This window comes from Gadus chalcogrammus, chromosome 12 (assembly GCF_026213295.1).
Source record: "Gadus chalcogrammus isolate NIFS_2021 chromosome 12, NIFS_Gcha_1.0, whole genome shotgun sequence".
NCBI lineage: Eukaryota > Metazoa > Chordata > Actinopteri > Gadiformes > Gadidae > Gadus > Gadus chalcogrammus.
The window spans coordinates 2,942,487-2,960,925 of NC_079423.1; the positions used below are offsets into that span (position 1 = coordinate 2,942,487).

Below are 18,439 nucleotides of genomic sequence, written 5' to 3' on the forward strand. Positions count from 1 at the left end.
TTATATGTTGCAAAAAAATTATTTGGTTTATTGTCTTTAACTTCCTGCAAAAATGATCAACCTACATTTTTAGTATTGTAACATTCTCATATCAGAGCTAGCAGGACTGCTGTATCGATGCATCGATTGCTTTCGTCTCGCTTCTCGTCATAGAACCCGGATGTATGCGCCAAGTCAGGTTTGAGAATGCAACAAACCGATAGTAACCGAAGCCTGAGACTAGCCCGTACATTCGTAACGCATGCTTTTTAATTGTTTATAAACATTTAAAACTCGTCATTCAATATGAGTGGAGCCGAACAAGGAGATGCATTTGATGCCATTACCGTTTACAATTTTTGTGAAAAGATTTCAGAGCAAACGATACACTTTCATGTGATGAAGATGAACGGCGGCTTCTTCCTCTGGGTCGGGGCGAGTCCAACCTTGTCCAACTTGGCAGTTTCGATGATTAGCAAATTTGTAAGTTTATCATAAAAGTCGATGTGTCGACCATTTAATGTTCTGCACAAAGTAAAACCAGTCAGTCTAAGACCGTAAATTATTCATTAAATATGTAATCAAGAATCAAGTATATTATTTCTCATCAATTCTTAAACGATCAACGAATGTCGTGACCCATGTTTTTCATTTACAGGATTCCGTGCCGTTATCAATGCTCCTCATGGGAGATAAATCTGAGACCGCTCCAAATGCATTGGCACAGAGATTAGGTAGTTATATGAATGTGTTTCTACCTAATGTTCAATGTGGCAAGCTATTAGGATTTTATAAGGGAGGATAACCAGTTGAATTATTTTAAAGATGTTTGGTCGGATAGTTTATAATTGCCAAGTAGTTAATCCAATTTAACATAACTTTTAAATTGTAACGATCACAGAACAATTTGGCTGCATCATCCATTCGTATTGCATTTCTCCTATTGTGTAGACTGATAAAATGTACATTGATGTGGGTGAAGATAAAACAACGTTGTCTTATCAGTCAACCAAATCTAAAATAACATGTTAATTCTCAAAAAATGTTCTGAAATTGTTTCTCCCTATTCTAATTTGCAGCAAAGAAGACCAATAAGCAAGTGTTTGTGAGTTATAATCTCCCAATGGTCAACACTAACCTGGCCCTGCAGGTGGAGGATAGGATAAAAAAGGAGATGGGAAATCACCCGGAACACTTTTAATGATTTATCCTCCTATCAGTTATCTCATAGCCCTCTTTTGTAGTTAGCCTCTGACAGGAAGGAAACCCTGTATCGTTTTTTGTTTCTTTTAATGCAACTTTGCTTTCTTTATAATACAAAAACTGAGGCTTACATAGATATTTCATGTTCTGTAATCACACGCAGACCCCTTTGTTACATCAAATCAGGTGTTAATTTATTGACATTATCAATAAATTAAATGGTTTATTATCAAAACATGTAGGCCTATGTCTTTTTGTACAAATGCATCGTATTATAAAAACACTTAAAAAAGAAATCAGTGGTTGGGATTTTTTTTCTCCCTTCCAATTTTTTCCTTGTTGAAAACAGAAACTAGCAGACCACATAAGATATTGACATTTGTAAGGAATATTAAATAGGTGATAACAACGTGGAGGACGTTGCATGCATGGCTATGCATTAGTTTTGGACCCTGCTAAAATTGTTCTTGGTGTTCTCTGTATTCTAAAAAAGTAGATGGCCCATATATTGTCAACAAATGGCACTGTCACCTTACATTTTGTCTCCAGTCCAAAGGAATACCTTACACAGTTTGTACACATGTACAGTATACACTACTAGGACTAAGCAGAATGCTGCTCTATTCTAATTCTCAAACACATTTTTAAAACCACTATAAACATTGTGCTTTTTTGGCATGGCCAAACACATTATGTCAGCCTAAACTTATACATTGTAGTTAAAGGATAAACAACCAATAACATTACCACAACACACAGAACAAAGGGAGTGTGAGAGTATGGGAGAAATTGTAATACAATTAGGAGGTATCTCAGCTAAAGCAACAAAAACGCCCTTGGCGACATGACAAAATAAATAGCTTTTTTTAATTACATTGTTAATGTTTTGTCAAAGAACAAAACCATCATAAAGCCATACAATTTCTGAGACGTATCATAAGACAGAGTAAAGCTGATTACTTTAATGTCTGTTCAACTCACAGGTACTTCATTATTTTGGCATTGCTCAGTTTTGGCATACCGTCCATGCAGTTTGCCATAGTCTCCAGCTGCTGTTAAATCAGCCATCATACAACCTTTACTAAGATAATTCAAAACGTGTATACACTGACCATACTAACTTACTAAAAATAAAGTGCCAAATGGACTTCTAGTGAAGGAACAACACATCAGAGTAGAGGAAATGCAGATCATAATATAAACCCATTTATGCACGGTCATGCAAAAATAGTTGTAGTGGTTCAGCCAATCCCTGGATTTTAATTGTGTTGGCTGGAAACTTACAAGCACTTGATTGTGTCTTGGACTTAAGTGCAAAATGACCCAAAAATAAAATACAATGCAGTGAGCTCCCCTCTCTCACCAGGTCAAACTCCAAACAACAGAGATCATTATTGAGTGCTAGTCTACTCTCTGGTCTTCTCATCTCCCCTTGTACACTGGCTCTGCTGCTCTGTGGCAGGAGACAAGGTTGACAGTACAGTGAGTCCAAATCATCTTAAACCTACACCACAACTGTTTGGTTTGCATCAGTAGTGCGCACTGACTTGAGATTTAATGCACTGCAGTCCTTGAAGTCACAATCCGCACAATCACAAACCCCTTCAACATTGAGCTGCTGGCTCAACACAACCCTCCAGTCTGTTCCCCATTCAATCAGAGTTGTCATTTCATTACACAAATTTTTCCTTTTTTTTTGGTTTAATCTGAAATGTAATTCCCTGGGCACCTACCAGCTCATCAACCCCACAGGCTAAGAGGTTACATTTTTCCACATGATTAACAGCGTGACCCGACCGCTATCCGCTACGACGCCTTCACCCCATTGGCTACGGCACAGTTGTCGAGGAGCTCTCCTCCAGTCGCCAGGGCGTATGAGGCGGGCACCGCTGCCAGAGCGGTGGCCGCTGCCACGGTGGCGCTGCCTGTGGCTGTGAGATGGATGGGCGTGTCGTGCACGCGGGAGTAGTCCCTGTCTGTCTTGGCCAGAAGGAGGTGCTGCTCCCCGGGCCGCAGCAGGGTCTGCCGGGTGAAGCTCTCCCCGTCTGCCAGGCTCTCGGGCAGCGGCTGGCCGCGCGGCTCTGGCAGCAGCAGCAGGCAGATGATGCACAGCAGGGTGCAGCAGGCGAAGATGACGTGGTGCAGGAAGTAGCCCTTCTGGTTGTGGAGCTCCATGATCGGGGCGGTGAGCATGCCGAAGCCGGCGCTGGCCAGCACCAGGCCAAGGCCTCCACCCCTAAAAGGATAAGACCAGACGGATGGACAATGGTGGGTCATTGTACACACCGATACACAACAAAATGAGAGGCGAAAGCAGGACACCAACTCAAACGTTCAATGGTAGATTCAGGCCACCAGATGGCGCAAGTGGGCAAGTTCAGCAAGCCGATTTGACATAAATTCGCTAGACTGGATATGTGTTGCAGATATCTGCAATTCAGTTTCGCCTGGTCAAATCTAACATTTCGAATATCCGCAACTACATTCCTCCTATCCACAATTATCATTTCAGATATCCACAAAGACATTCCTCCTAGGCGAAATGACGTCATTTTCGCCATTCATGTCTATGGGGTTTCTCATTGCAGATACAATTCAGTTGCAGATATCCACTTTGTGAATTACGGATATCTGCAACTGAATTGTAGATATCTGTAATTCCAGTTTGAGATATCTACAATTTGATTCTGACTAGTCATAATTCCAGTTCAAGATATCTTTAATTCACCTCAATTCAAGATATCTACATGTCCCTTTTCAGATATCTGAAATTAAGTTTTGACTAGGGGAAATGACGTTGTAGATATCTCTAACTGGAGTTACGGCTAGTCAAAATGACGTTGTAGATATCTATTATGAAGTTATAGATATCTTGAAAGGAATTTTGATTAGAGATATCTAAAATTGAAGATATCTGTAACTTTCATTCCGCCCAATCATAATCTAATTACAAATATCTTGAATTTGAGTTTTGACCAGGCAAAATGACGTTTCAGATATCTGTAATGACAAATTATAGGACCGCCTCCCGCTTTTAGGCGGGAGCGGAGCAGGTCGTTGTCGTTCAAATCATCATTCACTCGTTCAATTTCATGGCATTTTTTTGATGTTTTTTTCAATTACAGCCAACGCCATGACTGCTCCTTTCTCATAGAAATAAGGAAATTAACCAACTTCTTCTTTGATTATGGCGGCATGGGGAAATTACGTATTTCTGGATATCTAAAATGTCACGCCATATAGCCTATTTCACACTCAAATTACGTTTGAGATATCTTTAACTTTCATTCTGCCTTTCAAAACTGAATTACAGCTATCTGCAATTGTCATTTAAGATGTGTGACGAGTTGAATGTCTTTTTCCGATCTGTAATTCAGTTTCGCCTAGTCAAAACTGAATTACAGATATCTCTATCAGTCGTTTCGACTAGTCACAATTACGTTACAGATATCTTGAATCAAAATTCCAACTATTCAAAATGTAATCATGACTAGTCAGAAAGAAGTTGTTGATATCTATAATGTTAATTCCGGATAGTCAAACTTAGTTAATAAATTACAATTCGGCTTGCCATATGCTCGCACTTCTAGCTACCTCCTTGGGCAAGGCGTTGGACGTGTATGTAAGTCATTAGGCAGCACTAACTCAGTGGATTTAAGAAGCTCACCTGATGACCGTGGGCGTGATTTCGGCACAGAAGAAAATGCTGAGCGTGCTGACGGCGTGAGACGAGAACATGCCGATGATGGAGAAGGCCACAGAGAACTTCCGGTTCAGTGTGTCTCGCAGCACTAGACACCAAAAATGAAATCCCAAACTCATCAGACAGAGAGAATATACCGCTCACTCCACATCCTTTTAATGTAAAGGCTGGCGCTAAACAGTCCACCTTAATCCCGCCAAAAAGGGTGTATATATACTGTATATATAGGGCTAAATAGAAATGTCTCGAAATCACTGTTCTATTCCAAGATCAACATGTGAGACATACCTGTGTCGTGACGAAGGCTGTACTTCCCGATCACTGGATTCCATCAGCGTGTCGGTGAACATTGAGGAAATTGAACAGAAGGGAACACGACATTAGATCCCACACAGAGAGCAAGCCAAGCAGAAATCAATCGTCAAGTGTACCGGGAAAAGCCTTTCGCAGAAATCTTTAGGGGGTTTAACTGCCAGCCCTGAAACAATGTTCAAATAGCCTGGATGTGGGTCAAGAAAAGGGAGGAGGGCAGTGTGTACTCCACTATACCGAAAGGTCACAGTACGCGTACCCTAAACGAGGACGTACACATTCCTCCATAAGAGGCGAGGACAGACCGATTGCATGCATGGTTTGTCATATATAATAGCGTCTAGCCTCCCAATTTCCAGTGATCCCCATCGCCACCCGGAGAGCTGTACGACCGTGTTACTCACGGTTGAGCAGACCCAGCTGCAGCAGCGAGGCCAGGGCGGTGATGATCATGAAGGTGAGGAGCCCGCCCCGCCTGCCCATCAGCGCCACCGCCGGACACACCGCCAGGCAAGTTGCCAGGGCGATGCCCGCCATGGTGTAGTAGTCGGTGTGGCACATGGCCGTCAGCCGAGCCTCAGGGTCCATCATGCTGCGCGAGAAGCAGTGGTGGATCCCGTAGCCCGTCAACCTAAGGGCGCACGTACAAAAGCACACATTTATAGAGACATCCGCATCCTGCCGACCAGCTATGTATCGTGTGTCGCTAATGCAATGAAGGAGATGTTAGGGTCAAGTACATTCAGACTCGAAGGCATCTGAGACGGGAGACGGGAGACGGGAGAGGAGCATGTATGTAATGGATATTCAGTCAAAAACAACAACATTGAGTTATGTGGGATTTGATTAGCAAGAGGGACTGGCACAAGCCAACCCCCCCCCCCCCCCCCCCCCCCCAAACCCCGTCGGCTGAGATACCCACGGCCAGACTTACGAGTTGACACAGAGCACCACAATGTTTTTCCACAGGTTCCTGGTGCTCATCATCTTGACGATGCAGGTCCTTTGGGGTTTCTTGTGCAGTTCCTGTTCCAACTCTGATTAGGTAAAATGAAAGCGGGAGACAAAGTCAGGCCTCTTTGATCAGGAAGGAAGTGAGAGACCGTGGGCTTTAGGGCTTAGGAAAAAACTGCTATAATGATTGGAAGGGGACCATCAAAAGGGGAAGATGATAAAAATGCTCAGTGTGCAGTTATGTTTTGCCAGTGTTTCTCAAATGGTAAAAAACAAACAAAAAAACATGTCATTTTCAAACATGCAAATACATTATTTATATTCTTATATTCTCATAGTACTGGGCTTAAAGAAACATATTGGCGGGGGTAAAAATGGTTTGAGGACCACTGTTTTATGCTATATAATAGTACAATTTATAATAATATAACTGTTAAAAGGTGTATTCAAAATGAGTTTGGGACCTTTTCTTTATTAGGACATTATAATTCGCCAGAGAGAACGACGCATGATTGGTCAAACACAGCCTGTGTGTGTGTTTTCATGGTGTTGGACCTCATCTCATAAGCAGACAATGCAAGGTTTGATGTGTGTGTACATTGTATTGCATCCCGATTCCATCACCCAAGCAGAGGAAGGCTTTTGGGGGGGGCCCTCATCGACAGCCCAATGTGCAAAAGGACAGATCCTGCCGCAGTAAAACTAAGCATTATCATAAAAGCCCTGTTGTCGGGGCCCGACGTAGCGGCCGTTTGATCAGTGATACCCCAACCACAGCCCCCTCGACCCACTCACCTATCAGAACCCCGCTGGGCTCGGTTGTCATATCAACCTGGTTCTTCTTGGCAATGCGTAGCATCATTACTTTGGACCTTCTGTAGTGCTGGGTAGCCAGCAACCAGCGGAGAGACTCAGGAAAGATCCTGGAATAGATGGAGGTGGCAGAGGAGGAGGCATTGAGAAAGTAGAGACGAAAGAACCAAGGACAACAATAGGCCCAGGGTGTCAGTGCAAGAAGGGAAAAAGGCGACAGAAGGAAGACAAAAACAGGGACAATAGAAGAAAGAGAGCTTTGTCCGAGCGTCCAAACAGAGCGCGCTGTGTACTGCTCCAAAACGGCGTAATACAAGCGTGTACTGTACAAGCTATTGCCTGGCTCTGAACGCAAAGAAAACCCTCGCTCGGAGGGTTGGACTCACCAGACGTAGGGCAGCATCAGGACGAAGGGGCTGATTATAACGATTTGGAGCACCTGCCAGTCATCCCGATCTGGCCAATTACGACACAAAGCTGCGACTCCTGGCATCAAAAGCTGCCCTGCCACCATCAGAAAACTGGCCACCATAGTCATGGAAAAGCGCCAGTCTGGCAGACAAAGCTCAATCCCTAAATAGGGGGAGACGGAGGGTGAGGGAGAGAAAGTAGAGTCAATGTTAGAAATGGATGGAAAACAGGAAAAAAATTAAACAGCCCTATAGCTTAAGCACAGGTTCAGCTTTATTGGTGAGAGTGGAATGAATGTGGCTGTGGTCATGTGTATTAACATCATTAATCAAAACCACAGCCTTAATGGCCTGGCAATACGTAATGCGACATGTTGGTAATGCCGAGGCCAATATCTAATTTACTCCATAAATAATTGATTCTTCTCCATCACTGAACATTCCCACGAGAAGCCGCTAGTTAAACGCCAGGCCGCATGCCGACTTATAATTAAGTACCCTCCCTGCATAGCATCTGCAAATGGTTTGGCCCATCTACTGTACCGTTGCATAAAGCTCCCCCACATCCTACTCCTGGTAACATAGTACAGCCCACAAGGCAATGACCAGATGGTACGTCCTTTGTGAAGGTGACCAAAGGGGGGTGGAGGGTGATGTGCAGGGGGTGTCGGGAGGAGGGGCCAATGGCTATGCACTGTCACTTTTTATTGCAGACACAAGTAAGAGAGAGAGAGAGAGAGGGGGTGTGGGGGGGGGGGGGGGTTGCTAGAGAGGAAGATGCAACGTATGAATTGAATGCAAATGGGGCTCAACTCCCGAACTCCCTCCATACATATTCATAAATTCCAATAGATAAGTGAGCTGGGGAGGGTTGCTAACAGAGAAATAAAGAGGGGAGAGAAAGAGAAGAGAGAGAAAAAAAGAAGAGAGAAATAGATGGCGAGAGAGAGAGCAGACAAGGATACTGCTGTGTATCATGGTTGGTTGAAACGGGAGCAGCAGTGTGCAGGTGCACAGGTTCAGGCTAGTAATATCAGAGGCAGGGTAAATGACAGGGGAGAATGTGAAGAAGAATGACTGCAAATCCCCTTTGGGATTCCTGGTCTGAGCCTGGTGGGGATAGCTGATGTCTCAGCACCTGAATGCGGAGAAAGCAAATGAAAGTGACCTCCCGTGTAGCTCAACACTAAGCTTCTCTATATTCTCTCCATCGGTTTCTTAAGACTCAGAGGAGAAAGAGAGACGGAGAGAGATGGAGACATAGAATTAGCTTCTCTTTCGTCAAGCCATATTCAGGCTGAGACTTTAAAGGGGACATATTATGATATGAGTGTGATTAGCCTTACAAGCCGTTTCGAAAATCTGCCCCATATGACATCACTAGTGGGCGTGTCCACCTAGATCTGTGCTGGATAGATGAGCAACGTTTACTTCAGTCCACTGGGTAGGCTGGTAGACTGATCTATCCATTACAGATCAAGGTGGACACGCCCACTAATGATGTCATAGGGGGCAGATTTTCGAAATGGCTTGTAAGGCTAATCACACTCACACCTGGTGGTATAATATGTCCCCTATAATTATCCTCTGTTTGTGTGGTGAAATGACGTGAAGAGGTGAAGTTTAAGTGTGTGGATCCCCACTGAGGGGCCCGGTTCTGGCCCCACTGTGGCTGTATGAGGCCCAGCCAGACCAAGACCCAGACCCATCGGTTTTAACCTGGGTTAAAACAACACAGCACTCTCCCAGGTCCCCCAAGAGACAGTGTTTGATAGCACAGACTCTACTGGGAGGTTGCCATCCACTCATACACCTGGGCAAACACACTCAGACACACACATACAAATGCACACACACACACACACACACACACACACACACACACACACACACACACACACACACACACACACACACACACACACACAAAAACGCAAACAAACGCACGCACGCACGCACGCACGCACGCACGCACGCACACACACACACACACACACACACACACACACACACACACACACACACACACACACACACACACACACACACACACACACACACACACACACACACACACACACACACACACACACACAAAGGAAGGTCCCTTTGTTCCACTCCGGCATGATAATGGCTATGGCTCTTGTTGTGTTGATTATCTCACTGCCCCCCCGTACTCTAACCTTCTTTGTCCTCCTCTCACTCTTTCCCCTCGACCATCTTATGTCCCCAGTTCACCCTCTTCAGACCCAACCTCACTCTTTCCTCTCACCGTCTTCTGTCCCCATCTCACTCTTTCCTCCCATCCTCTTCTGTCCCCATCTCACTCTTTCCTCTCACCCTCTTCCGTCCCCATGTCACTCTCCCCTAACTCCGCCCCTGCTCATCAGGCCTCAAGTAGCTCCTTTTGCTGCTCTGTACCATCCCCCAACTCTACCGACCCCATCCTTTGGGCCCCTTTTCCTCTGCTCTCTTTCTCCCACAAACCCTCCCTCCTTCCTCCTCCTCCTCCTTCTCATTCTTCTTCTACTCTGTCCTGTATGACATAATCTGCTGCAGCTGAAAGGGAGCAGCTAACAATGAGGAAAGGAAAAGTTCAAAAAGAGGGAACTCCGTAAAAGGCTGGCAACAAATGGGCCAATCTGTCATAACAAGAGAGAGCAGGGGAGATAGACACACACAGACACAGACACACACACACACACACACACACACACAGACACACACACACACACACACACACACACACACACACACACACACACACACACACACACACACACACACACACACACACACACACACACACACACACACACACACACACTCCAGCTTACTTTGCCCTGGGCCTGAGAATAGAGGGAGGCTGAAATATCACACAATCAGTGTGGGTCAAAGGGTAAGAGTGGGAATACAGTGTGCGTCTGTGTGTAGGGGGTTGGTGGGGATTGTGTTGGTGTGTGTGTGTGCGTCTGTGCGATGGTGGTGGGTGTGTAATGGTGGTTTTTGTGTGTGTGATGGTGTTGTGTCCGTGTTAGTGGTGTGTGTGTGTGTATGTGTGTGTGTTTGTGTGTGTGTGATTGAGCGTTTACAGCTTGGTACAGGGCATCAGAGAGATGCAACATACGCCCCTTCTTGAGGTCGTGAGAGAATAGGATGATAGAAAAGAAGAGACGTGGGAGTGAGTGTGTGTGTCAGTATGGTGTGGGAGGGGGGCCTCAACAGATAGACTGCTCCAGGGCAATGGGGTAACAGCTACTCCCCCCACTTGAATCAGCATGCGGCAACTCTAGAAAATACCTGCAAACATGCACATACACACACACACGCCCACACGCCCACACACACACACACACACACACACACACACACACACACACACACACACACACACACACACAAACCGGCGTTACCTAACAGTCTCCTAGGAGGGGGTGGGGGGGGGGGACAAAGACATTAACCTTATGCAATACCAACAAACAAACAGCCATCAGAGAACCCAAACCTCCAGGCTCCTGAACCCCCCCCCCCCCCCCCCCCCTCATAGCCCCACCACCACCCCCACCAGCCCACGCAATGAGTTACATGATAAGGATTTTATCATAAACACATCGCCCCTCCCCCATATGCAGTCTGTGTGTTAACGAGATAACGGCAAACAAGATCACAAACTTTTTCCCTCACCCCCGAAATTTTGAGAAAAGCAACGCACATGTGCACGTTACAGCCTGTACATTATAGGACGCACAAATCAAGCGTACCCCTCCTTCTCAACAAGAAGCTCCCTGAGTTGGGGTAGATGTAGTATGACACCATAAATAAAAAACATTAACATGCACACACACAAACACACACACACACACACACACACACACACACACACACACACACACACACACACACACACACACACACACACACACACACACACACACACACACACACACACACACACACACACATTAACCCACACAGACATAACTCATCTAAAGTGTGGACATGACTGGAGACCTCTCCATGCAGCAGGGGACCCCATGCGGTGCCGCAACATTTTAAAGAGCAATGTGAGACTTTAAATGAGCCTCAGAAATATAATGGAGTTTGTTTGTGTGTGTGAGACACTATGTGGAGCCTCACACAACAAGCAGACATGGTAAATCTGGTTTCCTATTGCGTTAATTGCTTGCCATAATCCTCTGTTGTTCATATTCCCTTCTCTTGCTTGTATCCCTATTGGTCGGGTGTGTCATTAAGCTAGTGAGACTTCATATGACAGGGAGGGATTTCCAACGCTGTATTCACATGCATGCTCTCAGGGACTGCGTGATATTGGTGGATTCTGCAGCACAACTCCAGTTTGAACCACTGGATTCACATTAAGTCAGTCACAGCAGTGTGACTTCAGCAAGCCAGAGGTCAAAGCACGCCACTCTTTCGTCTCCGGTCCTTATATCGTAGGCGGATTGACTCCTCTGTGCGAGTATGTTTAAAGCAGCTCCACTCCCCAACATAACCACTGGCATATGCACCTTACAAAGCACAAGCATGCGTTTAGTTTCTCACATACACAGGCTACAAAAACACTCCCTCCAAGCCCACTGAAACTAAAATCAATGTGACCAATCAGTACAAATGCTGGCACACCATTAAAAACCAGTGTGAAAAGACCCAGGGTCGGTGGGGTGGGTTGATGGGGTAGAGTGCGTGTGCTTGTGCATGTGTCTTCTGGTGAAAGGACAAGGCAAGAAGAGAGGGAAAAGGGGAGAGCTAACTGGAAGGCGAGCCACTCTATAAGGCTGGTCCATAAGGGCCGTTTGGCAGAATGCTGATACAGTGGGCCCCGAAGTGATCAAGGGGAAAAAACACCAGGTCAACGATTTCACAATGCGTGTCACATACACAGAAGTCAAATAAAAGCCCAAGCTTCGTCAGCCCTCCTCTCATCCTCTTAAGTAGTGACACATACACACACTCACCATCACACAGCCGCTACCACGCCCACATACACCCACCCACACAAAAAACAACTTGAAACCAAGAATCTATGCAGAAAGAGGTTCTGTCAATAAAGGACAGACTGTGATCGAAGCGGTATAGAACCAATGGTAGACGCTTTAAGGTCAGACACAACAAACTGCAACCGAGCAGAAACCCAATTCCCGTCGCTGCATCGGCTGTGGATTACAATAAACCTTATGCTGTGTCCCTGCAAACGGCTCAGAGGCATCCATTTTGTTTATTTGCTGTTTGAAAAGTCCCATTCAGCTTTGCTTTATCAAGACGCCCCACAGTGAGGATGAAATTCCCCCCTCCCCCCTATTCACACACACACACACACACACACACACACACACACACACACACACACACACACACACACACACACACACACACACACACACGCATAATGTATGACTAATCTCTTTCTGGGCAGCTAAAGAGATGGGGCCCGGGGAGGGTGAGGGGGAAAGAGGGGGAGGGCGTGGGCAGCAGAAGGCTGATGGTACTGAGATAAAATGGAAGAGTATTTAAAAACCAAGGTGTAGTTTGAAATAAGAAAAAATCTACATTGGAGAAAGAGATGCATATAGGTTTTTCAGTGGGGGACAATTAAAGATATTCTGTCATTGACAGTTAATTGTATTTAAAAAGGATACCCAAAGCTGACAGTTGGCTCCCTGGAGACTGCTTAATAGGTTTGAGAGTCCTTTTATAATTAGAAGGTGGACAAGGCGACGAGGCTTGGCATATGCATGTGTGTGTGTGTGTGTGTGTGTGTGTGTGTGTGTGTGTGTGTGTGTGTGTGTGTGTGTGTTTATGTTTTTGTGCAAACTTCCCAGAGTAGATAGTGTGTTTGCATATGCATGTGTGTGTGTTTGTGCCTGTGTGTGTATTTATGTGTGTGTGTGTGTGTGTGTGTGTGTGTGTGTGTGTGTGTGTGTGTGTGTGTGTGTGTGTGTGTGTGTGTGTGTGTGTGTGTGTGTGTGTGTGTGTGTGTGTATGCCCCCGTGTTGTTTTGACACTTGTTTTACATCGAGGCTGCCTAGATGAGACCATCCCTGGAGCCGTCACTCTGGGCTCACAGAGTGACAACAAAAGAGCGGGGGACTGAATGTCAGTGATGGTGGTGGTGTCACATCCCAGGCCCTATAACCCAGTGCGCAAGAGATGACGGGGGCACGAAAGCGGATGATGCAAAGGAATGAAATGTACTTGGGAAAATGCGCTAGCCTCAGGACACCAGGCAAAATCTACCAATTTGAGTTCTGGTTTTGCCCCGAGTAAGAGGCTTGAGCCAGACGAACAGTGCAGCTTGGCTCCCAAACAAGATCTGGTCAGCTAATCAGTAGACACCGGCAATTAATGTAGAATGAGGTCGACTCCGGGGAGTGTATGTGTAATGTTGGACATAATGTTGGTCATATCTGTGTTGCTGTGGAATTAGTTCAATTCGAACAAAAGACATTTTTACTTCTAGGAAAATGATAGCTGTAATGTGCATGTGCAATACCAGGCGGTTCTGTGGCTGTGTGAAATTAGGAATACATGTGTGTGTGTGTGTGTGTGTGTGTGTGTGTGTGTGTGTGTGTGTGTGTGTGTGTGTGTGTGTGTGTGTGTGTGTGTGTGTGTGTGTGTGTGTGTGTGTGTGTGTGTGTGTGTGTGTGTGTGTTTGCTTGTGTGTGTGTGTGTGTGTGTGTGTGTGTGTGTGCGTGTGGGGGATGTCCTACTCACGGAGCACGTAGAGGGAGAGCGTGAGGCCGGCGAGGCAAAAGCCCTCGAAAAAGCGCAGCGTGCTGAACATGGTGGCGTTGACGGAGAAGGACACGCTCAGGCCGAACACCAGCATGAACAGCACCGAGAGGATCAGCACAGGCTGCCGGCCAAACCTGACGGAACATCAATGCATCACATAAATCAATCCAAACCGTCCATCAATCCAGTCGATTGATGGAAGGATGTGAGCCGCAGCCAATAGGCAAAGTGGCTTGATTAGGAAGGGGGGACGACGACGATGGAGAGGACGGGAAATAGAGGAGAAGAGGGTTTGTTGGTTGTAAAACACTCGGAATTCTGACTGCTAAGGAGTACAGGCATTTCTATTGAGGCTATGCAACCACTGTGTGTATGAAAAGGGACGGGGGGAGGTCAAATGGGCACCGGGTCGGGTCAGGATTGGGAGGCGCATTTGTATACATTGTCGCCACAGTAACTGATCCAATACAATGACAAGCTTTTTTCCCAGATTGCAGAGGGGGGGGGGGGGGGGGGGGGGGTCTGGGAAGATGTCAGACAGACAGAGAACATCATGGAGGAGGTGGAGAAGATGGAAGAGGAGGAGGAGGAGGAGGAGAAGGAGGAAGCGTACCAGTCAGCCATGACACCCATCACCAGGTAGCCAAATATGGAGCCCACCAGTAGAGAGAACTTGGCAATGTGGACCTTCCAGGCAGAGTCGCACACTAAGTTCCACTAGAAGAAAAACAGATAGACAGACAAAAGAGTGGAAGAGTTAGGCAGTTGGGGAGAGAGAGAGAGAGAGAGAGAGAGAGAGAGAGAGAGAGAGAGAGAGAGAGAGAGAGAGAGAGAGAGAGAGAGAGAGAGAGAGAGAGAGAGAGAGAGAGAGAGAGAGAGAGACTGAGGAATAGATTAATACAGAAAAACACAGAGGCTTCTTCATTGATATAGCATGAAGCAGTATGGAATTAATCAATAATAAAAGCTTGTTATAGGTTGGTAACTAAACAAGGGTGACATGCTGCCTGTGTTCGTACAGTTTGTAAAGCTCTAATTTGAACTGTGACTCACAATTTGACATTGATTGGAATGAATGCTGAAGTAAAGTGCAGTGGTTTAAAAAATACAGCACCATAGAATAATGCACAACCTTATTCGTATCGTGCTCAGTCCTACATCCAAGTAAGATGAGTGTTCAGTCTATAGGTCTACCGCATTCAACACCTACAATGGCTTATTACAAACCAACTTGTGGGTGTGTGCACGTATGTGTGACTGGTATCTATGTGTGACTGGTATCTATGTGTGTTTACGTGTGTGTATGAGTGTGCATGTCTGTGCATGCATGAATATGTGTGTGTGTGTGTGTGTGTGTGTGTGTGTGTGTGTGTGTGTGTGTGTGTGTGTGTGTGTGTGTGTGTGTGTGTGTGTGTGTGTGTGTGTGTGTGTGTGTGTGTGTGTGTGTGTGTGTGTGTGTGTGAGAGAGAGAGGATCTGTGCATCATGGGGTGTGTGCAGGACATGTCGATAGCCAACCTCTGCAGCACTGCCACTGTTCACCCTGCTGTTATGTCAACAGTGTGCAGGAGCACACCAAGGGGACCGAGGGTCCAAGAGTATATAAGAGCTATTGGTTTTTGCAGTGGACAGTTGGAGTTTATAATCCTGTGGTGATATGCAAAAAACATCTAACCAAAAATAAAGACCCTTTAAGCTAAAACGTGTAGAGAGGTCAGGATTAAGAGAGATCGGGGGTTAGAGAGGAGCGGGGTAAAGAAGGTTGGGGGAGGCAATCATGTCCTCTCACAATTAGGTCAGTGGGTAATATGTCAATCAACTGTTAATTTGTTGGAGCCTGTATCAGCCGACCCACATTTACAAAATGGAGGTTATCTTTAGTATTACCGCAGAATGGGTGGGATGAGGAATTGAGGATTATGAACACACGAATTATTATAAAAAATAAATAAAATATATCAATGCGTGAGATGCAATGTGGGGCTATCTGTAGGTTCGTTACCTTGGTAACAACATTCTGACTGAGTCCCGTCAGCAGCTCCAGCTTCCACTCCTTGCAAGCGCAGAGCATGGCCATGCCTCCGCTGTAACTCTCGCCGGTCTCATTGCTGCCGAGGTGAAACGCGGGCGTGCCGCCGGGGGCTGCCAGCAGCGGCGGCGCCCCGGTCCAGCTACTGTCGTTGGCCGGGGGATGCACACACGTCCCATTGGGTTGCGCCAAAAGAAAATAATCGGAGAACTGACTAAATCCAATAAATAAGGCCGGTATCCAAGTCAAAACCACGAGCTGCTTCTGGTGCTTTCCAAAACCCCCCAGGGACGGCAGGACCGACGCATCTATCTTGGGTAACAGTCTGGGTGGCGTGTGATCCAGCGGCGTGAATCCGTTTTCAGGCTGATGATCCGGCGCCTCTTGCCGGCCGGCTGCCATCTCTGCTGAGGGTCACAAAGACAGAGGACCTGGGTGCAACGGTGGACTCTGTTTTTGGAGCCCCAGCTCCAAATGCACCCAAAAAAAGAAAAAACCTTTGACACAAAGGAATCCTAGTGCTGAGACAACGTGCACGCCGATAATTCCACACGGCACGGAGCTCCCCGGATCCCGCAGGGGCGCAGTCCAAACCGGATCACCTCAAAGTCGCCCTCATGGCTGGGGCTATGGAGACGAGCGGCAGATGGTGATGTTCAGGTGGAGCTTCTCCGTCAGGGGAGGTCTGCTGGGACGCTCCTTCAGAGGTGTGGATTCCCGCAGCCAGACATGTTCACCAGCGTGCTCTTTGTATTCCATGGGTACCAGTCCGAACGAAGGATCCATCCATATGAGGGTGAACTGTGAACCCTCCGCCGTATGTACGCAGTGATTTTAGGTTGAAATAGGCCTATTTGGTTACCCTTAAACACTACACATGCACTCAATAGACTGCGTCCTCCATCTATCCATCCATGCGCACGCCACAGGTAAAGCACCGGCCCCAAATGCAAACCATACAAGACAAAGTGATGATTCTACCCCATGCAAATTAAAAGATTCTCTTCTAAAATCCGAGGGCCGAATTCCAGCGTAATATAGAGGGGGTTCAATAGAGGGGGCAATCCTCGGTCCCTGACCGGCAAACCGTTGGAATACCCTATCTCAAACCGATGGTAAATTAGACCCCGCCTTCACTCGGTCGTGCTATGCGCCGTGATTGGCTAATGTTTAGAGGGTGATGCACCACTGGCGGGCATCTGCAGTCAACAATAACTGCCTTTGTGCCCCTTCCTCCATCGCGAATGAATAATACTTCGTGTTCTCCTAACATTTTTAGGAATTCCGTTTTGGTGAATTGTTGTAACAAACGTTTTTAATGGGTCCCTGAATTGAGCCAATGTCTGACGTAGACCCCCTTTTTCATTCAGCGCAGAAATAGGCCGATAACGAAGTAGCAGTATTAACAGTAGAATAAGCAGTCCTGCGGAGACAATAGGAGGTGGACGACAATGTCTTCGGGTAATACCAACTCTATCCACTAGGGCGCGACAACCGACCACAGACCGATGCATATCGCCCAGCATTATAGTGCATCGTAATTATTATGATTAACATGTTATGGTTGACATACATACAAATGAGGAAATAAATAATTAAAGTAAAATCTTAAAGCATCAGAATTTTGGGTGGATGTGTGTTCATGAGTTTGTGTTTGAGTGTGTGGGGCCTGCTATACATAATCAATAATGACCTTGAAATAGGCCACAGCATTGGGATGACAAATACATAAAATCAGTCGGTTTACGGTTTACGCCGGCTGCCTATGAGATACAAGCATTACAGTTAGTGTTTATGTGTGTGTGCAAGAGAGAGAGAGAGAGAGAGAGAGAGAGAGAGAGAGAGAGAGAGAGAGAGAGAGAGAGAGAGAGAGAGAGAGAGAGGGGGAGAGGGAGAGGGAGAGGGAGAGGGAGAGTGAGAGATTGAGAGAGATTAAATGTTTGCAAGTATGTGTGCTTGTGTGTCTATGATGTGTACGTGCGTGTATGTATTTTAGTGTGTCTGCGTGGGGAAAAATAAATGAATATGTTACTTACTATGCGTGTGTGTGTGTGTGTGTGTGTGTGTGTGTGTGTGTGTGTGTGTGTGTGTGTGTGTGTGTGTGTGTGTGTGTGTGTGTGTGTGTGTGTGGCTATATGTGTGTAAGTGTGTGTGTGTGTGTGTGTGTGTGTGTGTGTGTGTGTGTGTGTGTGTGTGTGTGTGTGTGTGTGTGTGTGTGTGTGTGTGTGTGTGTGTGTGTGTGTGTGTGTGTATTTGCAAATGTCAGTGCGCCTTTCCAGGCACG

At 46.2% G+C, this 18,439-nt stretch overlaps 2 protein-coding genes across 2 annotated transcripts; one reads left to right on the forward strand and one right to left on the reverse strand.

The window, feature by feature from the left end:
* The first annotated feature begins 168 nt into the window (after positions 1-168).
* On the forward strand, positions 169-1,460 carry psmg4 (proteasome (prosome, macropain) assembly chaperone 4). The gene is made up of 3 exons (XM_056603906.1): positions 169-462; positions 638-713; positions 1,059-1,460. The coding sequence occupies exons 1-3, from the start codon at positions 286-288 to the stop codon at positions 1,178-1,180; spliced, it is 375 nt and encodes a 124-aa protein (XP_056459881.1). The 5' UTR covers positions 169-285; the 3' UTR covers positions 1,181-1,460.
* LOC130393265 (solute carrier family 22 member 23) lies at positions 875-17,233 on the reverse strand. The gene is made up of 10 exons (XM_056603904.1): positions 16,129-17,233; positions 14,741-14,844; positions 14,107-14,261; positions 7,351-7,537; positions 6,947-7,074; positions 6,132-6,234; positions 5,602-5,828; positions 5,174-5,206; positions 4,850-4,973; positions 875-3,418 (listed from the first exon to the last, which is right to left on the reverse strand). The coding sequence occupies exons 1-10, from the start codon at positions 16,555-16,557 to the stop codon at positions 2,989-2,991; spliced, it is 1,920 nt and encodes a 639-aa protein (XP_056459879.1). The 5' UTR covers positions 16,558-17,233; the 3' UTR covers positions 875-2,988.
* Positions 17,234-18,439: the final 1,206 nt, after the last annotated feature.